Raw genomic sequence first — 22,697 nt, 5'->3', positions numbered from 1 at the left:
CACAATGGAGGTGCATGTGTGCAGCATCGATCCGACCTGCTGGGCTGAGACTCTTCTACCAACAGTGCAGTGCATCTCATTAACCGGAGGCATATTTGGCCCCAGAAGATTATAAACCTTTAGTGCCGGGACCATCGTTTTGTTTTATGTTTGTGCAAGGCTTAGCCCAATGGAGTCCTGGTCCATGACTTCAGCTCCTAGGTGCCCAGTGCAATAGAAATAAGAAATAAGATGTGCCGGGCTTGGTATTTGATATCCTCCCTCTTCCTCCCCCCACCTCCAAAAGTAGATTCTTCGTACGTCTAGTGCAGATGTACTTGGCCAGACTCTCAGCTGGGGATAACTTGGTGAAGCGTCACTGACTACAGTGGCGCTGGAAGGACGCTGATTGGTCCCAGCCAAGGACCACACCCATTAAGGAATTCAGGCTACTGCAGAGCTCCTCCCCCCTTCCACCTGCCCGTCAGGCAAAAATCAACTGACGCCCTTTACCACTTTAATGCAGGGATTGTGGGCAGCGACTACATTAACGCCAACTACATCGATGGCTACCGGAAGCAGAACGCTTACATTGCCACCCAGGGTCCTCTGCCGGAGACCTTCGGAGACTTCTGGCGGATGGTGTGGGAGCAGCGCTCGGCTACCGTTGTGATGATGACTAAGCTTGAGGAGAAATCACGGGTAAGACACTGGTTGGTCGTGATTCAGAGGGGTTGTGGAGGGAGGAGAGAGGGAGACACCAAGGGAAGTGCATGTGGAGAGGTGCGGATCTGCAGCCCTCATCTGCTCCTTTCTACCTGCCTCGCTGACCCTTTGCAAGCACTGATTGGTTGTGAAAATACTATCACCTGGGAAGTCCCTTCACAGCTGTACGGGAGGAGGGCTTTGAATCCCAGAGTCCATGTTCTGAGTCTGGCTCTGCATTAGATCAAGGGGCAGGGCTAGAATCTTATTATTTCACTTCAGCGTGTTCTGCCTGGCCATTCAGAATCCTCCAGATCTATCCTGCATCGTGCCAGCTGTGTGCCTCGACGCTCCAGCAGCATTTGATGCACATAGGACATGGAGCTGAATGTGTCGGGCCTCTCCCTGTTCTGATGCTTCAGCAAGAGATGCTGCTGGCGGTTTCGCTGTCCTTTGCCAGGTGCCCAGGACGGCCACAGTGAGCGTTGCGTGCGGTGCTCTTTGGATCACATTCCAGAGCTCACCAGCGACTTTTGTTTTCTAGATCAAGTGTGACCAGTACTGGCCAGGCCGGGGCACGGAGACGTATGGAATGATCCAAGTTACCTTACTGGACACTATTGAATTGGCCACGTTCTGCGTTCGGACGTTCTCCCTTCACAAGGTGACGTCTCTTTCTGATGCCACATCTCTCTCTCTCTCTTGTCCCATGCCTACATTCTGTAACGTGCCGTGTGCGTGTCACACGGCCCTTGCTTAGCTCACACGTTGCTCTCGCTTCCTCTGCCACTCCACAGAACGGCTCCAGTGAGAAGAGAGAGGTGCGCCAGTTCCAGTTCACGGCGTGGCCCGACCATGGCGTCCCTGAGTACCCTACCCCTTTCCTGGCTTTCCTGAGAAGGGTCAAAACCTGCAACCCTCCTGACGCCGGCCCAATTGTGGTGCACTGCAGGTACTGACCCGCTTATTACCAAATCCACAGACTTGCCCAGACACGCAACTCCCTCCTGGAGGGGGGAAAACACACCACCAAGAGAATCCCTTTTCCAGTGGTGCGTGCAGATACCTATTACTGCACCCCATATGCAGCAGCTGTCTCCTCTCAGGCTCCCAGGCAGCGTCTGAGGTGGATGCTCCTCTTTGGTTTCTGTTCAGAGCAGCATTTCCTGAACTGAGCGGGGCTGGAGCTGGAATGGTTCGATTGGCATCCCTTGATAAGGCCTCCTTGCCAGAGTGCCATCCAGTAATGCACTGACTTTCAGGAGCATGCAGCCTCATTTCTGTCACGGTGGGGATGGCCGAAAGATGAAATGAGGTTTAGGAGGCAGCGTAGCACCACTGTGTGGAGTGTGGGAGGCAGAGTGGGCTGAGCCGTCCAAGGGAGAGCGTTAACAGTGTCTGGAAAGGGCTTCGAGAGCCGCATTGATTCTGAAAGCAGAGTGGTGAGTGACAAAGCGAAGGCCCCCCTGGGCAGGTAGCATTCCCTAATTCAATTTACCATCCAATGAGGAACACATGCAGCCTCAGCTCAGACAAATCCTCCGCAAGCCTCAGGAGAAATCTGGAGGGGCCTGCAGGTCACTGGGGAAAGTGACATCTGAATTTTACAGTCAGTCGGGGACTCTAATCCTGCCTCTCCTGGAGGATGCAGTTTAAACAGTCTTGGTAAATGGACAACTTATCACTAACCCTGCAGATGGCAATTATCATGTGCCTCTCGGAAAATGAATAAAAAGGACCATCAGCGGGTGACTTACCGTGACCAGATCCCTGATCAGCTGGTCAGTTCTTGCCAAAGCTCCAGCAACCTGGTTGATTCAGGTGTTACACAGTCTAATTAATGGAGATCAAGGGTTTTTTTTTTTTAATGAAAAGAGGGACCGCGTTTGAGTAGGAGGAAGAAATCCTTTATTACTAGCAGCAAGTGTTAGAGCTGCAGGGCCTTGCTGATTCATAAATGCTTTCACATGCAAATGTGATGTTACCCAAATGTTTTTATGCATTGAGGCAAAAGGGTGATGCATGTTACTCATTACGGCATTAGTAGTTTCCAAGCTGCCCAAAGATCTGAGTGATTAAACGTGCTGTTCCAGCCCTTAGATCACGCCAGCCTTTTATTGAGGCCTGGACCTCCCCCTACCTAGAATGATCATAATTGTGTCTGATGGGAGATCTCCCATCACGGTGATGTTGCAGTTGAAGAGGTGTAAAAAAGGGGACAGGTCAATATCGAGGAATGACACGTATTAGCAGACACGACTTTTCAGTTTGCACCCCCAAATTACATAGAATCAAGCTTTCTGAAGTTCTTGGCAAATTGGGCTCAGACTCTGAGCAAATCTCTTCAGATTGGGAGCTCTCTAGGGCAGGGACTGTGTATTTGTGTGTACTGGACTGCACTGGATGTGCTGCTGGGGCTAATAAAGAGGCGAGGTGACCTTTCAGTTTTTCAGTTCTTAGCTGTGGCCACCTCTTTCCCTACTAGATTGACAGAGTGTTAGCACACACCTGTAGCTCAAAGAAACAGCTTCCTGGGTTTCAAGCCTCTATATTTTAACATAATTTCCCCCCCTATTGGAAAAGGTTTATTCTTGTGGTTTCTTTCTTCCTAACCTTTTCCCTTCATGTTGCAGCTCCAGTGCCTACATATACCAGTGTGTCTATCGTGTCTTTAAAGCGTGGACACACTTTGCACTTCCACAGGGCCGTTCACTGGAGAATCCCAAAGCTCTTTGTAAACATTAAGGCTACATCTTCAGTGGCTGTAAATTGGTGTCGCTTCATTGACTTCAGAGGAGCTACATCAATTTATAGCAGCTGAGGCTCTGGCCCGAAAACACTCACACCCCCCCTTGTGACTCAAGGAGATGGTGTTTTCCCTGGCTTGCAAAAAAAAGAGGGAAAGTGACGGGATCATTTGGTGTCTCTCCCCTGCCAGTGCCATACGTTTTTCTAAGGCTTTGTCCTGGTTAGTTTTAAGTGACTGAGCGATAGGTCTTTCCCCACGTCCTGTGGAAGGCGGTTACGCTTTTCCTGAGATTTTACCTAGATCCTTTTCTTAATTCGTCCTATTACTGCTAACTCTAGCCCTCTGTCCCCCTTCGAATTCTCTGTTCCACACATTCTCACCATGCCCCCTTCACAGCTCCGAACTGCCACGTAGCCGACTGTAACGCCAATCCTGCCTCCTCCTTCCTGCCGCCCTTTCTCATTTTTCTTGCTTTACTCTGATATTGTGATGCCCAGAATTAAACACAACATTACAGGTGTGTCCTTGCAAGGGGTTGCTATTCCCCAGCTGTTTGTTGATGGGACGCCTATGTATATGTAGCGCCACATCTCACTGGGGTTTTTTGCCAAATTGAACCTCATTTGGTTATTTTTCTGCCCGTAGTTCTAACCTGTCCACAGGTAGGTCCTTTGTGTATTTCTGTCCTCATTGGTGTTTGTAGTGCCTTCTGAATCAGTCTCGTGCAAATTTAATTACAGTGCTGTTTACTCTGCTCTTCTGATCATTATCGAAGATGATACTAAAGAAGATCTAACACCGGTTTCTGGGGCACCCCCTAGGCACCTTCCCACAACTCGATACATTGCATTTACCATTACCACAGTTTGCAGTTTTTTCAGCCATGTGAATGTTTGCATCCAAGATAATCTGAATCAATGCTGAGTAAGATCGTGTGAGCCGTTGTCTCAGATGCTTTACTAAAATCAGGATATTACATCTCCAATGCTGCTTTTCATCCATTAAGTTTGTAACTGTCAACAAATCATGCCAGGCAACCTTGATTGCTTTTTATTTTTATTCACAAAGCCATCCTGCTTAGGGCTGAGAATGCTATTACCCTAGATGGCTACAAATCATTTCCTCTCAGTACCTGATTGGTTAACGTACCAGTGTTGCAATTAGACTTAGCAGATGATAACTGCCAGGATGACGTGTATCCTTTTTTTTTTTGGAAACTAATGACACCTTTTACTTTTTTCCCCTATTCACTGTTACATCTCCAAATTGTCAGCTGCTTCACACTCAGCTGCTATGGCAATGGGTGATTATACAAAACCCAGAAATAAAAAAAACAATTCTCCATGGGTGATACTTTAACCGCTGGTTAGAGGATTTAGCCATACAACTCCCATTGCTATGAATGGAGTTGTGTGGTCAGTCATTCGTCAAGTTCCCTTAATACAACAGAATGCACAAAATATCTAGCCCTGCTGATGTGATTATGTTCTAGTCTTCCAGTAATTCCTCCACCTTCTGTTTTTTTATCTGTAGCTGTATTTATAAGATCTCCATTGCTTCCTACATGTCTTTCATGCTCATTCACCCTCTCAATGCTGCACCCGTGGTCATTCATTGGCTCCCTCTCACATACACATCTGCTCACCCTCCTGTGCTCACAATCACTCGCTCCCCCAAGGAACTGTCCCTTCTCACTTGGTCGGCCATCAAGGTAAATTTCTCCAGGGAAAGGCAGTTTGGGGGGGTCTGGATTATGTCACGTACCTGTCCATCTCTCCTTTCAGTGCGGGCGTTGGCCGGACAGGCTGCTTCATCGTGATTGACGCCATGCTGGAGAGGATCAAACATGAGAAGACGGTGGACATTTATGGGCACGTCACTCTCATGAGGTCACAGCGGAACTACATGGTCCAGACAGAAGACCAGTACAGCTTTATACATGACGCCTTGCTGGAGGCTGTAACCTGTGGTAACACAGAGGTCCCAGCCAGGAATCTCTACACTTACATCCAGAAACTGGCGCAGATAGAGGTGGGAGAGCATGTGACAGGCATGGAGCTGGAGTTCAAGGTAATGGCAGAACAGTAAGGTGTAGCCATGCAGCGGGGCAGAACGGGGACAGAAAATGTGCTATTGGGCTTCCATTTGAAGTGGACCATGTAAAAGGCAGCTGGGCGATGACGGGCCCAGGCAACGGGTTAACGTGGTTCTGCCATGTTCAGTATGATGGGGAGTTCTTTCAGAGCCCCACTGTAGTCACGTCCCCAAGGCGCTCTGCAGCGTAGACTATCACAGAGCATCATAACACAGCTTTAAGATGGGGGCCCAGTCTGGACAGAGCCCCGACAGCAGCCTGCCGTATTCCTGAAGTTGCTCTTTAAAGCGGGCCCATAATGGGGACTTAAACCCTGGCACCTAAGGAACTTAATCATAATAATCCTCTCCCATTGGAGAGTAAAGGCAGGGAGAGGAGGAAAGGTCTGTGCTTCTGACAGGAGCTTTCTGCAGCTTAAACTCCAAGGGATGACAGACGACTGGTCCTTTGGAGGTAGAAAGGAATGTTTTTGTGTTTCTACATTAAAGAAGTAATTACATTTCTGACTCCAGGGCGGCTGCAACATCTCCCAGGGGAAAGACCAGCTGCTGCTGCAAGACTTTAGTCCAGCTCTTTGAAATCCGGATTGAATTTCCTCCCCTCCTTACATTTGATTTTAATACTGTATTTCAAATGTGAAATGCATCATGAACAAATCACAACAAGGCTTTGCAATGGGGAAGGCCTCAGCGTCTCAGACGCTTTGCTTCAGGAGTTGCCCCCCAGTAAATAAATAAAATGGGGAACTTGCAGGGGGAAGAAATACACCTGCCATGGGGCTGACTCTATGAAAATGCTGTTTTTGAAGCATTAAGATCAGATCCAGACCGATGGAAACTTTTTTGTCCTCCCCATCTAAATGAGCCAATTTGTCCCAGGCATCTGAGCAATCCTCACCCTTTTCTGGGAGCTGAAATAATAATGCCTGGTAGAACAACTGTATGTTTTTTTCCTTCAGCGACTCGCCAACTCTAAAGCCCACACTTCCAGGTTCATAAGCGCCAACCTCCCCTGCAACAAATTCAAGAATCGCCTTGTCAACATCATGCCATATGAGACCACCCGGGTCTGTCTTCAGCCCATCAGGGGAGTGGAGGGGTCAGACTATATCAATGCCAGTTTTATTGATGGATACAGGTAAACAGCAACACTGTGCAGCCTATTGTTTTCGCAGGGAGTCATTCAAGCTGATTTCCCTTTCTGCAAGGTGCTCAGAGAAGTAGAGATAGAAAAAGGGAAGAAAGGCTGACTGGATTGATCTGTCGTGGGCCTGGTCTAATCCACAGCTGATGCTTCAAAGGACCATGAATCCCATCCACCCATAGGCTGCCTCCTGTGCAGTCCTGAACATCTTATAGGGCAGATTCCTTCCTGCCACCACGTTTATGATCAGTTTGCAGCTTGAAGTGTGGGACTGGATTACCTTTTCCCCACAGCATAGCCTCAGATGTTAATGGTCATAAAATTATATATCCCTTTAAAAAAAAATGATCCAGCTGCAGTATTAGACCCTGAGTATCTTGGATGGAGAGAGTTCAGAAGGGGAAATGTTCCTGGGACAGGTAATTCCTGACTCAGCCTGTTGGGAAAGGGTCCATGCTGCTGGGTGTTTTGGTGGTAGGAGCCAGCGAGCAAAGCATTGAGCAGCACCAGAGGCAGCGTAAGCTCTCCTCCTTTCATGTCTCTGGGTCTCCAGCATGTCTTGCGCACTGCTGCATGTGGCGGCTGGCTGGTCTGGTTTTGCTCTGATTGCCCTGGCCTGCACAGGCATGGGAGGGTGGCAAGTGCCAGGCTGCAGCCTCCTCCCATCTCATGTACTCGGGTGATCACTCAGGCTTTAGCCCATGTTCACAGTAACCAGGGAGAGGGAACCCCAGCACAAGGCCTTTGTTCTCTAGGCTTGCAGACTCCCTATCCCAAGCCTGGAAAACCTCCAGGGAGCTGTATTCCCATCTTGTCTTCCCAAATGTCTGGACCCTTGTGTCAGCTCTCATGCTAGCCCCCCAAGTGCTAAGCCCATCACCCCAGACCCTGCACTAATAACTTGCCACCTGGTGCTTTGTGCTTCCTTCCAGACAACAGAAAGCATACATTGCCACTCAAGGACCGCTGGCAGAGACCACGGAGGATTTCTGGCGGATGCTCTGGGAGAACAACTCCACCATCGTGGTGATGTTGACCAAGCTGCGAGAGATGGGTCGGGTAAGCACAGACCCATGGAAGGGGTGATTGAGGAGTGGGGGTGGAGGGGCAACGTGGTGAAAAGCCCTACAGCAGTGTAAGGGGTCAACTGTGTTGTCCTAACCCAGTGTCTCTTCTCCCATCGGCAGGAAAAGTGCCATCAATACTGGCCCGCTGAGCGGTCAGCACGATACCAGTACTTCGTGGTGGATCCCATGGCTGAATACAACATGCCTCAGTATATCCTGCGAGAATTCAAGGTCACTGATGCCAGGGTGAGTGCTCTGCCTTCCTTCTTTTCTGGGCTCTGAAGCGTGAAGTCTACGTTCATGCCTTGACCGTTCCGTTGTAGTGGGGAGTCCACTTACAGAGACTACCCAGTGAACAGTGCCAGCTCAGGATTTCCTATCTGGCAGGAAGGGAAATTGGAAAACAACAGGTCATTGGGCTTCAATTCCCCTTCTACAGGGTGAGGGCAGAAATGTTACATGAACGTAGAGCTTTTCAGAAGCTGTTGAAATCTGCGGCTCTTCCTGAGCGGGCAGCTGAAAGCAAGGACGAGGCTAAGCAGTAAGAGCTGCTAGTGATCCTTCAGGCAGCACCTCCTGAGATGCAGCCACAGCTGTTACCAGGAGGCAGCCCCCTAAGGTGAAGTGCTCCGCTCATTCAGGATGGAGTTGTAAACTTCCCTTTGAGAGCCCACGTATTTCTGGTGACCCCACATACATGCACAAGCCCCACTGCCAGGTGACTGCATAGGTTTAACGAGTCTCCAGGCCTGTATCAGCGATCTTTTGAAAGGAGCGCACCTTGCAGTACCACAGGCCAGCTGCACCTGCTCACGCCAGCACAAAAAGATGCCTCAGACATCCTTTCACGGTAGGACCAGGGTTCCTGCAGGCCAGTCTGTCGTCTGAAGTTTGGCTCTGCGGCTTCCTTCCCCTGCCAGGCAGAATAGCTGAAGATAAACCAACAGAAGTAGATTTTTCCCTTCTCTCAACCGCCTCCTGCCCCCACTTGGGGAATATTTCTTCTTTCCTTGGCAGCATGGCCTAGAACGACCTCAAACATACAGACAATCCTGCTGCGAAGCTCTCCCACCTACCGTGCATCATAACACTGGACCACCCATCCCATTTCAGGGAGATCCCTTTCATGAGAAACTGCTGATGAGGGAAATCACCTCCCAGCTACAGCTCAGAACAACAGGATTGGCCCTCAACCTTCTTCTGATAGCTCCTCCACCCAAAGCCCAACATCCCATTCTTGGCTTCAGGTGACTCTGACAGGGTTGGTTAGGTCTTTGTTTCCACATGGCCAACTCACAGGAAGTATCTTTGAGAGTCAGAGGGGATCATTAGCTGTACAAAGCTTAACCACGTGGGCTTTCTGCTGCAGTCAGGCAGTTTACCAAATGCCTGGCTATGGTGGCAGCTTATTTGTGACCATGGGGAATACACATCTTCTTGTCTGCAGTGACAGGCTAGAGCAGGCATAGACCCATAACATGTGTAAATCTTCCCTGCCAAAGACCCACATTTGCTTACAGCCTTTTGGTTTAAGAAGAAACCACTCACTCAAAAGAGCTTGTTCACTGAAACGACCCTAGATGGGCTGACAAAGGTTTTACCTACCACAAGATTTCAGGACTTACTCAGAATGGTTCAGTGAACGCAGCCTTTAACTCAACCCTTGCTGTGTGTGTGCCAGAGGCTGCAGGGATTCCTCACAGTGAAGCCTGATCATTCCTTTTGCCAGGTTGAGGATGAGGTCTCCTTAATCCTGGTGGAATAACATTTACCTTCCTCTAGAGTGTAATTCTAACACCATGGCAACTATTTGCCAAGATTGATGGAGGGGCTACAGCCACCCCTAGAATGGTCCATGGCAGAAGACTCAGGGTGGTCAGCGCTTTCTGGGCGCTGATACAATGCACAGGTACACCTCAAGGGGCTTGGCTCTGTCCTGACACTACTCCAGACACTTCATTTACAGGTTAGTAACTTCCCTACAAATGCAGAGTAAATTTGTTGAATAACTGTGGCAACATCTGACCCCATTGCAGTGTTCCACGTCAGGGTTCTGTCCGTCCTTCCTTAACTGAGTATCTGGCAGCTTTGCCATTAGTATTTTTGAAGGGTATGAACATAGAGCGTTTCTTCTGCTGCTTTTCCCCAGGATGGTCAGTCCCGAACGGTTCGTCAGTTCCAGTTCACTGACTGGCCCGAACAAGGCGTGCCAAAATCAGGAGAGGGTTTTATTGACTTCATCGGCCAGGTGCATAAGACAAAGGAACAGTTCGGTCAAGATGGACCAATTTCTGTCCACTGCAGGTAGGCAAACAAGCGCGTAACGACATCAGTCAATGGAGAGTAGAAAAGAGCGGGAATCTCTGCAAATTCTTTAACAGAGTGTGTCACCTTCTAGTATTTTGTAATTTCTGTAAGCCAAGCTCACTGCACACACCAGAGACTTGTTGCATTCCTCCATTCCCCTCCCCTAGATCTCTGTGTGTCACTCTCTCCCCACTCCCAATTCTTTATCTCCCTGACAGAAAGAAATCATGTTATGTACAGAGAAATACCCTCATGTTGAGTGGAGGACCTTGTTTTGCTCTCCCAACAAAGCTGAATTAAAAAAAAAACCTCTCCAGCAATTTGCTAAGCCAGATGCTACACTGGAACAAGAACTATTCTTGCATCCTGATTGGCTGAAGCAGATAATACAGGGCGTTACCTCATTAAATCAGATATTGTGTTTCTGAATCACGGAGGATGTTTTTTCAAGTTATTTCCTAATGGCATTTGTGGATCACTAACTCTGATGGCTGTACATTCAGTGCTGGTAGAGGACATTGGGCAGGAAATCTGACATTGGACAAGCCAAGACTGGGCTTTCCACCTCCATTTTTGTTATGTTCATTAGATATGGATGCCAATTTATTGCTTTAAGATACATTAGAAAATAAACCAAGCCCTCAGCCTTTATAATTGCTAAACTTCCTGCTGCTTCCTTACTAAATACATGCAGGAGTATAACACAGCTTTTGTTATTCTCTCTCATCTGTAGCGCCGGAGTGGGCAGGACAGGGGTGTTTATCACACTGAGTATCGTCCTGGAAAGAATGCGTTATGAGGGTGTTGTAGATATTTTCCAGACAGTTAAGATGCTGCGAACACAACGACCCGCTATGGTGCAGACGGAGGTAAGGAACGTTGTGGTCGTTCCACAGTCTAACTCATGCCTTTGGGAGTTTGTGAATGGAAGAGAGAGAAGGAAAAGACGACATTGCCTCTTTCATCCTCCAGCTATGAGAGAGAGGATAATAGCAACAGAGGAAAGAACCGTTACCACCATGCTAATAGGAATATTTAACTCCATCAGCTTCTTAAGAACAAGAGCCCGGGACCTCAAAGCTATTCAGGCTCCTAATTTCCATTAATTTCAATTGAATTTAGGAGCCTACTACATTGCTGAGCTAGTGTGCACGCAGCAGGAGTATAAGGTAAATGCATGTGGGCACAGGCTCTCTTCAAGGGCAGCTGTCATCTGACTCCCCTCCCCATGCTCTGTCTGTCTGCTAGCAGATTCTGACCCCACCCCTCAGTTAACCAGGTACGTAAAACTGGGATAACACTGCCTACCTTTCATACAGCACTTACAAGTGCATTTATCATGCTGTGGATCTTCATGGTCCACAAGAGTGTTAACCCTGCTCTGTGGCTTTCTGGGAACGTTTCTTCGTTTCCAGTCTACACAGTCTTCTTCCGGTGGCTGTTCCTGTAAAAGCTGACTCAGCAAGCTGTGAAAGGATTAGTTGGCATGTCTGGGTAGCTGTTTCACAACCACTAACTCTTTGCTTGTCTCCCCTTTGCCACGTATAGGATGAATATCAGTTCTGTTACCAGGCAGCTCTGGAGTATCTGGGAAGTTTTGATCACTATGCAACATAAAAAGCCATCCGTCTTGCAGACTCTACCAACCACTTAAGTCCTGGAAGGCCTCTTCTGATCCCGGAGGAGTGCTTGAACTTATAAAACTGACTCAGAAGAAGTACCTTTTCATTTGGACAATGCAGTGGGGAGTGGGGGAAGGCTTTGAAAGGAACACCCCTTCAGGAACTCCATGTTGTAACCTGGAACGTGAAGAGGCAGCTCCAGAGGGTGCTGAAGGACTATATTAAGTGGTGAACTGCTCTTGTTACCTCAAGTGGTATTCGCTGTGGAGGCTGTATGGAAGCGCGTGGACATCATCAAACTGATCCAAAAGCTAAAAAACACCCCTTGTGAAACGTTACCGCTGCAGGGAGCAGAGAGGGCTGGAGAAGAGAAGGAAACCAGCTTTGGTTACATCATTAGAGTTCAGTTTATTTACTAATCTAGTTGGCAGTCTTTAAAGGAAGTCACTTGCAGAGTTGAAGGTGCTCTGTTTAAAAAAAAAAAGAAAGAAAAGAAATTTCAATACTTTGGCAAAATTAAGGTCAGGAATACTTCGAGCGGGAGTCTTAATGAACCTCAGTCTCATCAGCGGGCTGATTCAGGGCTTACTGGCCCCTTGCCAACACCATTCACACAATGCCTCTGCCCAAGATGTTTTACAGCTCACCTTTTGAATACTTGGAACATTCCTCATTCCGCCAAATCCCAACATTTATTTTTTAGGCTATTTAAAGAAAAAAGTGGCTGTGCTCTAGGGGGGTCTCACCCCCCCTGTGGGCACAGACGTGATGGGCAGACTGAAATGTGGTCAAGTAGAGATGGGTTCTTCCCTGGCTGGGTACAATGACTGTTGGTTCTCTTCTCCCCTTTTCAGCTCATCCAGACACACGTACGCTGCTTTGAATGAGACGTTCTAGGAGACTGAGATGTACACAAATAGGATCTCTTTCCACATTAAACCATCCCCTCCTTCCACACCCAGCTGTCTGTTTTTTCCTGGGAAGGGGGGAAAGGGAGCATTTGTGAATGGAGCCCTTACAGCCATGATTCTAAAGAAGCTGCTGTAGGAAATTCATTCCCAGTAAGCTATTGCTTCTTGCTGCCAACACACCACCGCCAATACAGCAGATTGCAGAGACACTCTTGTGGTGGCCCTGCTACCGTATGTCACCACAAGTTCATAGGCACAGCTGTGACCATGCGCTAGCTGTATAATAAGTTGGAAAGATCAGGCAAGATGCATCCAGTGGCATATGCTGTGAGTGGCTTTCTTTAAAGTATCGATGTAACTGTAACAAGTGACATTACCTTTTTTTTAAATAGTGTATTTTTCCTTTTTTTAAAAAGAAACAAAGAATATCAGTCAATGAATTTAAAAGAAAAATTTGCTTATTTGTTCATATTATGTTCAAAGACAGTCTATTTTTTCACTGTAGAAATGTTATGTGTAATGGCTGTGATATATAAAAAAATGCAGTGCAAATTGCTACTTCTACATATTGCTTTTCTACCATTTAAAAGGTTTAACTTGCTCATGTAAGAACAAAACGTCTCTTTTTATTTTAAATCTCAGACATATCAAGCATCTCTGGAAGGGCGTGAGGTTAGCGGGCTGGCTTAGATGTGGTTGTAGTAGCAAATCACTCCCCTTCTTCCTATGGCCATGTTGCCTGCTCTTCCCAGGATCCCTGTGGAATTGGGAGATTAAATAATACAAGTGTCTTATGACTGAAGTAGAGAGGAATTTCCGAGCCATGGCGGGCAGGTGCACACAGATGCACACAGTTTTTAAACATTAGACCAACAAAATAATAACGGGTCCTGTAAAAACAGCCCAAGACTCTTCATGCACTGAGCCATGTGTATAATATCCAGCAGTTGTACGTGAAAAGGGATTGTGTTGCCAAAGTGCAGTGAGGAGAGATGCTGCCCCAATAACTGCTCTCCCTTGATTTTTTTTTTTAATTATTTTCGAGAGAGGTATACATGGCCGCAACCTGGTACCGTTGGGATGAACTAAATGCAGTCAAACTGCTACCCCTCCCCCCGCCCCCAAAATCAACCAATGTCCTGTCTTTAAAGAAAAAAAAAAGGCTTCTTTGAGATTTTACTTCCTATTTGTGTGAAAGTTTCCCAAATTTCTAAGTATGTTGCAGCAAAATCTTATTGGGAGAGTTTAGGGAGGGGAAAATAAGTTTTGTTTTTTTTTTTGTATGAGAGCAAAGTGCTGTTGCTTTCACACTGTTATTTCAAACTGAATCAGTAAGTGGTTTTCAGACCACTGTGTATGTAGATATATTGACTTTGTATTAAAGGAAGATTGTCTGAAAGGCCTGGCTGCAGACCTGTTTGTTGTTAGAATTACAGGGTGCATGGAGAACAGAACCAACAAGCATAACTACTTTACCTAATATAGTTTTCAGAACTCCAGCGGCTAATGGGAGGACCTTGGAACCCTTATCCTACCACACAAATGCATCTGCTTTCTAGAGAGCACCATGAAAGGGTGCGGTTAACCCAGCCTGCCACAGACTGCTTTTTTCACCTGAGAGTGGGTTTGTCCAGCTTTTGTTACTTCTAACTCTATATGATAAATTCAGGCTTGAGGCCTTGGAGCAGTCAGGATACCATTACGCAAGGAGATGGTTCTTAAAGGAGCATCTCCCTTTCCCGCTGTCCACCAAGGCTTTTCCTGGCTCCTAGAGGCCAATGACTTTGGAATCTAACCACACGCATATGCTGCTCATTATCCCAGCCGCCAGCACACCCATGCTGGTCTGCCTTTTTTAAGGGCCTGCATTCAAGCTGGGCCAATAGGAAGCAGCTTTTCCTTGGCTTTGGGAAAACCAAAGCCTCACCAGGAAAGGAGAAGACACTGCATTATGCCTTTTCACAAGGACAATTCGGGCACCTTGACATGGCAAAAAACAAAGCCGTGGCAGCGAGTCTCAGACCTCAGGCCGGCGGGGCTAACGAGCAGGGTAGCTGTTCACGGCTGGGTGGGAGTCCGGGCCCTGACACCCTCCCCACTCCTTGGGTCTCGGAGCTCAAAACGTCTACATGGCTATTTTTAGCCCTTCAGCAAGAGCCCCGCAAGCCTGAGTCAGTTGATTTGGGCGCTGAGACTCGCTGCCACGCGTTTCGCTGTGTCGCTGTAACCTGAGAGGGAAAATCAGCTAGAGAGAGAAGGGAACTGAAAAGCAGCACCTGGCACAAGCCTGTCACACAGTGAGAGCAGCAAGGCAGAAGGAAAGAGGAAAGGAATCTCCCCCACACACTAAGCATTTACCCTCATTTAGCGAGGTTAGCTAAGGTCACCAGGGGCCCTGTTCCCATCAAGCCCAGACAACTGACAGAGCAGCTTCACTGTAAACCAAAGCGAAACGCCAGGGTTGAGGGGAGACAGAGAGGAAGTGGCGCTCGGGAGTGGAGAAAGCGCTCCAAGCAGCTGCGGGCAGTACTCATAGAAGAACAACAGCCCCCACTGCAAAGGGAAGTCTGGGGATGGTACAGCCCCCCTAACGGGCTTGAAATGGGATCTGGAGATGAACAGGGTGACGAAGGGATGCTGGTGTTACTTATTATTTACATTACTGGCCCCAACCAAGAATCAGGGTGCCAGGGGGCTGGTACTGTACAGACATGATACAGTACACAGGGATGAGCTAGTTATGCTTCTTGGAGTAAGTTAGCAGTTCATGGCCATGCCCGGCTGTTTCATGTTAGAACAATATCCCCTCAGCTGTACTCGACTGCGTTTTTACAAGGTGTCTGGCAAGAAGCAACTCCGAGCAGGGAGTATTGTTCTCAGGGAGAGGTGACAAAGAGAAGGACTGGGAAGGAATTCAAGTGCACCACACCACTGGCCCAGCTTGCACTGTGTGAGGAGAGGATTGCCTACCAGAGATGACGGAGGACCAAACATGGACATGAGAAAACCCTGGATGTCAAGAAAACAAGACATGATGAACAAAAGCACTTGTGCGATGGAACTAAAAACACCAATGGGGAACAGCTGGAATTCAACAGATCCTGCGCCCACTTGAAGCTTTTCACTGATCTAGGGCAAGATCAGCAGATGGAGGTTTTTTTCTCTCATTAGCAAGCACAATTTCTATAGCAAGTGCAAAGCAGTGGCTTACTCAGATGGAGAAGGATGTTCCAGAGGGTTGGCAGCATGGCACAGCTACTCCACTAGGAGAAAAGGCAGGCATCCCAAACTGATAAAACCTACAAAACGAGGTGAAATTGACTTAGGGGCAGAGGAGGCTGAGAACAGGAAGAGGGAGATGACAACAACTGCCTACTTTTCATAAGCATCTTCCTGGCCACAGAGATGAGCCCTCTAATTTGGACACCTTGAACATCTTTGTCTGCACCATGTTGTTGAGTATTATCAAAGGACAAAGCACTTCCAAAGAAGAGTTATGACTGAGCCTACCTCTGCAGCCCTCCAAGATCAGGCCTTTACACGTGGCCAAACTTCCTGTACTTCTCGCCAGTCAATACTTTGCCCACCTCTGATTTTTTCCTGTAATAAAACAGAAAAGCAGTGAGGAAAAAGAGGGACTGTTGTTAAACTTGTAACAGCACTGAATGCCAGTAACACTCAATGGGCTGTGATTAGGAGTACAGCAGTTGTCATATCAAATCAGACTGGGGGTCCATCTAGTCCAGTAATTGGATTGAGACAGCAGTAGTTTTGAATAACCTGACCATGGGAGAATTTCCCCCCTAACTCCAGGTGTTTTGGGCACGATCCCTGTGCCATTCCAAGTGTTTGGATATAGTTCTTCTCTGCCAGCAGACAGGGGGATATCAGACCACTTCCATGTCTAACTAGAAGGGATGTATTTGCAGGCTCACTAAGCTGAGTTGTCACTGTCTCCAGTAGGGGGAGAGAGCAATACCTTTTTCAAACAATCCTGTGAAAGTCCAGACCTTGGTGGATGCAGCACTTGGAGGGAGGATCTGGCTAGCCTCACTGTACGGTGCCTGGAACCCTCCTTTGAAAGATCCCACACGGACTGGACTGGCTTAGAGGATCGAAGAGAGAATGGGGAATGTTCATTACCCAATAACTGTCTATCTGTCTTAGAGATCCTCTATGCCAGTTCAGACCCTTCTCACCTTTCAGACTAGCATCATTCTGCATATTGTTTCAGTTCAAGTTTAAAGGGGGAAAAAGGGTAGCAAGTTATCACAGAGCTGCTTTCCAGTGTCAAGCTGACAAATGCCTCACATACTGGGAATGACATCGTATAGTCTCCTTCTGCTAACAGGGAGGAGATTTACCATATCTGGTTCAGAGGACTTGGAAGGAAAAAAAGGACAGAGAAGGAAAAGTTCCCCAGTTTTGAATCCTGTCTATTGTAGCTGGATATTCTCAGACATGTATATGGCTAATAATCCTTGGACTCTATCTAATTGACCTGTAGAACTCAAGAGTACAAGTTAGGCATTGTGTAAAAGGAAAGTGTTTCATTTAATCAATTATAAATGTGTTGACTTTAAATGTCCCTTTATTGTGTTATCAGAAGGTATAAAGGAATGTCCAATTTTCCTTTTCTGCACTGTTCATTGCGTTCCATCAAGTGCCTCCCTATTATTCTGCTCTCTGAACTGAACAGTTCCATTTTTTCTCTGCTATTACTGAAGTTTCTCCATACCTCTAATCATTCTCATCACCAATCTTCAGCCTGCTATTTCTGCTCCATCTTTTCAGAGATGGTGTGACCATCTCCCAAGTCGTGAGATGTAAAAATTTGTACTGAACACAGTATAAATAACAAACGAACTACGGTAAAGTGAATGACAGAGAATTGGAACAGCAGCTGCAAAATAAGTAAACCTTTCCAAAAAAGGAACTGATACAGGAGGAAACCGTTTAGAAAAGCAAATGTAAAATGAAATCTCTTCACCACGAGAGCGAAGTCCATGAAAGCAGGAAAGCCTTGTGCTAAATTGATTGCATGTACACAAAATACAACAGAGGTGACATTCCTAACAGCAGCACCTCAGTACCCACAATGGTTCCAAACACTACATCGTAACAACAGGAAACAAAAGCATTATGATGACAGCTGGGCAGCATATTTCAATCAATCAGTTTAATTACTGAAAAATGCCATTTCAGAGTGACCAAAACTATTCACAAATTCATGCCATTTTGGCATGGACATTTTTTTTTGAAAAACTCAAAACAGCTTAGACATTTTCTAACTTAAATGTTTCAACTTTCCATTTCAAAATGCTGGTTTGTTTAGAAGTGTAGTTAGATTTGTTTTAAAATATTTTAAACGGGTAAAAAGCACCTGAAAACATAGTGAAATGACAAATCAAACAAAGTTTTGGGTGGAACAAACCATTTCATGCAACCCAAAACAACTGTTATTTTAAAAGCCTTTTTTTCATTCAGTCACTAAACCATAAAAATCAATGTATTCATTGAGTGAAAAATTATAACCAGGAATATCCCTTGAATATCTTGGAGTCCTACTTTACTAGGCTAATCTATGCCAAACCAATGGGACAGTAGAACTTTTAGAAAAGACGAATTGAGAGGAAATCTAAGTGAAAGGTTTAAGTTCTCCAGTGGTAGAGATAAAGTCAACCCAAATTCCTGTCTTCAGTGTAACCTCATGTACCAGGAGCACAAAGAATAAGTGGGAAGAAGAACCATGTAAAGAAGCCCATTCTGACCCACAGGATTATAAATAGCTCTGCTGGCCTGCTATGGAATTGATGCAAATCCCTTTCCCACTTAAACAAAATGAAAAGAAAAAAGGAACAGAGATTTGAAAGAAGGTGAGAGAGATTCTGCATGGTCACAGACATTCTCTCCCATCCTCAGAGGGCCCAGTGGGTTCCCCGTTTCCACTATCAATTTTACCATCATTGCCTGACCTCCGCAATAAGTCTCTCTCTGCCATCTCTTTGCCATTAAACTGGTAGCATAACTGATCACTTGGATCCACGACTGGAAACCCAAACAGTACAGAACAGCATTTCTTCCCTCCCCAGAGGGACTGGGAGAAATCACAAAGCTCCAGGCCGTTTCTGTGACAGATCCTTCAGAGCTGACCTGCCTTTCCTATTTTAGATACACAGTCAGGATTCTACCCAGGCCTGCAGAAACAAAGGAGGGCAGTATATAACGGGCAGATACCAAATACCAGTTCCTAGGGGCAAACACAGATAATGGAGGACATTCCAAGACATGATCTCAGCTCTATAAAACCTCCTACCTGGAAAACTTGACTTAACCAGGCATAACTTGTACTGATGCACACTGCAAATCTTCCCATGGATTCATTTTATTATGCAAGATAACCAGCATAGATTTTATACTCTCTGTTGAGCCCAGATGGCTCTGGACCTCTGGGAAGCAGAGACTAAATGAACACATGCAGAAATCTGCCTTTAATAGCCTAGCTGATGTAACATTTTCCTTGGGTTCATGAGCTGCTGAAATTACATTCTAATGCATGGACTCTGACTACAATAGATTGACGTGCTTCAGGTTTGACTGAGCATAAGTTATTCTAGGATACAAGACATGCATAATGCACTATCTATGGTGTTACATTCGTACTTGTCACTGCTGGAATGATCAAGATGGAGTTTGAGTTTTCACTACAAACCCAACTTTTCAGGATTTACTATGTCAGGCTGCAGTAGCCTGAAATTTGATACGTTGTTAACGCCATTCTTATTTTTATAAACAAAATCCTAGTTTTAGGGCCATTAAAATCAGTTTTCAGCAAGGCACTCAGGAAGGTTTTGGCTAGCCACTTATTATGGGCCCAAGGGAAGAGTGTTTTCCATCTCTTTTTAATGTCAGCTTTGAGAGCAATCTATTAGCTATGTTAATACGTATTTGAAAGAGTAAATAATTGCAGGTAATATTTGTAAAGAAGAGAAGTGTCAATACAGAGATGCTAGAGATCTACACTGGCATAATTCCTTATGGCCAGGAGAAGGGTAATTAAATACCTTAGATCTTGGTGGCAGACTAGCCAGACAGGAAAAGCAGGAGAATGGGGACGTGACCAGGGTGGAAAGCAAAACTACATCCATCCGAGCAGGCTAAGCTGCAAATTTCCTTCAAGGAGAGGCGGCCATGGCACATTTCACTCCCTAACCCTGAAGGATTGACCCCATGTGTCACTTCAGTTATAGCTTCCAAAGCACCCGTCTGAAAGACGTCGCTACATTTAAACCCCAGGCCCCTCCAGACATCACAAGCATCGGCATGGAAATCACATTCCTCACCTTTGAGGAGCTCAGATTATTCCAACAGCTACTTAGTTTCCAAACCACACACGCTCGGGAGCTTTGCTCAGCAGCAGATGGACTTTAAGACATTTTCCTGCAGAAACTATTATGCAATCATTTATATGCAAATCCTGAAAAGAATCTTTCCCTGGTTGAATAAATGAGTCTCTAAACCATCTCTACTGCCTGTCTCTTCTCCTTTAAACACAATGTTCTATTTATGTTGCTTCCAAAGGTCAATTCTGAATTCTTTCTTAACTCGAATCTAGCTGGCAAAGTACCACCAGCCCTTGAGAACAGCTCCTAGATACTGCCACCTGGAGATCTAAGTTTAACATTACAGCATTCCATCCCCTGCTGACTTAATGCATCCTCAGGCATGGACTGTCCGCCAACAGCAACCTTTCAGTTGCATCCCCAAAAGACGCTGCCAACTAGCTAAGGGTCATCTATCGGAGAGAGACTCTTCCTGTCAAGGGATTTTAATTGGCATCTTTGAGCCACCTTGTTTTGGCTCGAACAAACATCAGCTAATCTATGGGGGAAAGCGCACTGAACTGACGGTGTCAGAAGCGTTGAACTACGCCGGTCTCCAGTTCTCATCCAGACGCTGAAAATGGGAAGATCTGCTCAGGCTAGGCTGCTGGGTCAGTTAACCAGACGCACCTGAATGCCCTCAGCTGACCTGCAGCGCTGTGTGAACTTCCACACCCTCTAAAACGAAGCAATAGCTGGCAGGATAGTTTGGAACGGGAAAGAGAGGCTGAAAGAGGAGATGCTTGGACACTTGGAGGGGAATGGAGGCAGCCAGTTATGGACCCAAGGGACCTAATTCTCATTTACATTATACACCCTGGCAGTACAAAGGGACCTTAGAGTGTAATTTACTATCTCTAGAAGAAAAACCTCTCTCAGTTTACTGAGTTGCAATATGTGACAAGCCAGTTCCAGGCCAGCGGAAACACTGCATGTCGCAGTATTTTTTAGTTATACTGAGAAAAGTAGGAAGAGTCGTAAAAATAAATGGCTTTTTCCTAAATTAATTTATAAATAGCCACTACCCCCAAATCAGCAACCAAACAGGTGAAGAACTAAAATGAAAAAGTAAATATATTAGAGTAAGAGACGTCTGTTTAGTTATCTCATCTAGCCTATGCCCTGGGAAAGGGATGAGCCAAGACTGTTCCTAAATTCACTAATGAGGTCTCCAAACTGGTTGCAGACTCGCTTCCTGTAGGGTCATAAAGTGCAGCCTGAACAGAGGAGTTCTAACTGCAGCACTAGCATGTCGGCTGCTCTACACCTGCCGGCACACGATGGACTCTTGTGTAACCAAAGTAAGTGTCACCTGTCCCTCCCCCAAGTGCAACGAAACACGGGAGCAGGATGGAACGCTACAACCTGAACCTGAGCCCTGGGCCCTCTGAGAGCCACCATCGCTGGTGCTACCTCACAGCCCAGCTGCAGAACCACTGCACCATTACAGGAAGAGTTTGAAAAGAGGCACATTTCTAGAAAGGATGGGTCTGAATCAAAACCCCAGATCCAGGCATGAACCTAGCCCTACAACAGGTTGAATCCAGTCACAGGATTTGCATACACCAAACCGTGAGGGAACTTTAGATTTGGATCCACACTTCACGCACCATTGGCTTGGCATTCAGATCCCAGGGCAGAGTTTGAATCCTGAATTCTGGTTCGTGCCCATCTTTAATTTCTAGTAAGAACTAGTGCTGTAGAACAGATTATTTAAGCATGCCTCTAGGTAGGGTGACCAGATGTCCTGATTTTGTAGGGACAATCCCGATATTTGGGGCTTTGTCTAATTTAGGCGCCTATTACCTCCCACCCCCAGTCTTGATTTTTCACACTTGCTGTCTGGTCACCCTAGCTCGAGGATAGGTACTATTTATGTATCCAGACGGAAGGGTGGAAGGACAACGGACCTAAAATTAAACGAGCAGGGCATGTCAGGTCTGTCTTTGATGTTCTTCAGCACCACTTTGTGGTGGGAAGTAAAACAACAATATGCCTTATTTTGATGGAGAGGCTCCCAAAGATACAGAATAAAGGGACAGAAGGAGCAGTGGCTAACAGAGGGAGGTTTTTCCGTTCATTCTTACAGGTATGTACGTGCATGTTTTTATAAGCTAGTGTTACTTCTAGGAACAAGATGAATGTTTTGAATATCACTCAAATAGACACACTGGTTTTGATCTTTAGCTTATGCGAACCAGCCACGTAATAATAAATCACTGGATCCTTTCATAGCTAAAAAAGGGATGGAGGCTTGAGAAACACCATACATCTCCATTTATTAATAACTGTCTCTCTAGCCATCTATCTAATCTATTCATCCCAGTCCATTTCTAATCTGCCTATTTCTCTAATCTATCTATTTATCTAGCCAGCCAGCCAGCCATCCCATAGATAGCTAACTTTAGATCCCTTTACAATTTATACAGAGATTAAATCCTTATGTTGCTATCTAATCACTCTACCTCTTGAAAGACAGACACTAGAACTTCCTCCTAGTTATTACAGACACAGATATCTAAGTAGAGAAGTGCAATATCCATCCGTCCGTCTATGCAGAGAGTGTACACATACTGCACATATCCATACATTCCTATATATGCAGATGGCTGTCTTAGATGAATAGGCTACACAGAGGTTGCATCCTGGGTTTACTCTAAATAATAAACCCTCTTCCAGGAAAAATACAACATACGTACCCAAATGACCAAAGATCCCTTTTATAAAAAAAATTAAT

The 22,697-nt window shown here is 46.2% G+C and overlaps 2 protein-coding genes across 3 annotated transcripts in view; one reads left to right on the top strand and one right to left on the bottom strand.

Moving 5' to 3' along the window:
* PTPRS (protein tyrosine phosphatase receptor type S) overlaps window positions 1-13,977 on the top strand; it is a 216,909-nt gene extending 202,932 nt beyond the window's left edge. For both annotated transcript variants that reach the window (XM_067558480.1, XM_067558474.1), the window contains 10 exons: window positions 506-681; window positions 1,229-1,348; window positions 1,482-1,636; window positions 5,218-5,503; window positions 6,487-6,665; window positions 7,604-7,730; window positions 7,859-7,984; window positions 9,888-10,042; window positions 10,779-10,914; window positions 11,594-13,977. In XM_067558480.1, coding sequence (XP_067414581.1) covers window positions 506-681; window positions 1,229-1,348; window positions 1,482-1,636; window positions 5,218-5,503; window positions 6,487-6,665; window positions 7,604-7,730; window positions 7,859-7,984; window positions 9,888-10,042; window positions 10,779-10,914; window positions 11,594-11,662 — 1,529 coding nt within the window. In that variant the 3' untranslated portion in view covers window positions 11,663-13,977. The remainder of the gene's footprint in view (window positions 1-505; window positions 682-1,228; window positions 1,349-1,481; window positions 1,637-5,217; window positions 5,504-6,486; window positions 6,666-7,603; window positions 7,731-7,858; window positions 7,985-9,887; window positions 10,043-10,778; window positions 10,915-11,593) is intronic.
* Window positions 12,020-22,697, bottom strand: part of KDM4B (lysine demethylase 4B) — a 218,782-nt gene continuing 208,104 nt past the window's right edge. Inside the window, exons 23-24 of the mRNA XM_067558512.1 lie at window positions 16,089-16,178; window positions 12,020-12,134 (exon numbers count right to left, since the gene is read on the bottom strand). Coding sequence (XP_067414613.1) covers window positions 16,107-16,178 — 72 coding nt within the window. The 3' untranslated portion in view covers window positions 12,020-12,134; window positions 16,089-16,106. The remainder of the gene's footprint in view (window positions 12,135-16,088; window positions 16,179-22,697) is intronic.

This window comes from Emydura macquarii, unplaced genomic scaffold (genome assembly GCF_026122565.2).
Source record: "Emydura macquarii macquarii isolate MOO-44397 ecotype Brisbane River unplaced genomic scaffold, CSIRO-AGI_Emac_v2 contig_306, whole genome shotgun sequence".
Classification (NCBI taxonomy): domain Eukaryota; kingdom Metazoa; phylum Chordata; order Testudines; family Chelidae; genus Emydura; species Emydura macquarii.
Note: the sequence above shows the minus strand (reverse complement) of the source record. Positions and strands in the feature narration are given on the sequence as shown.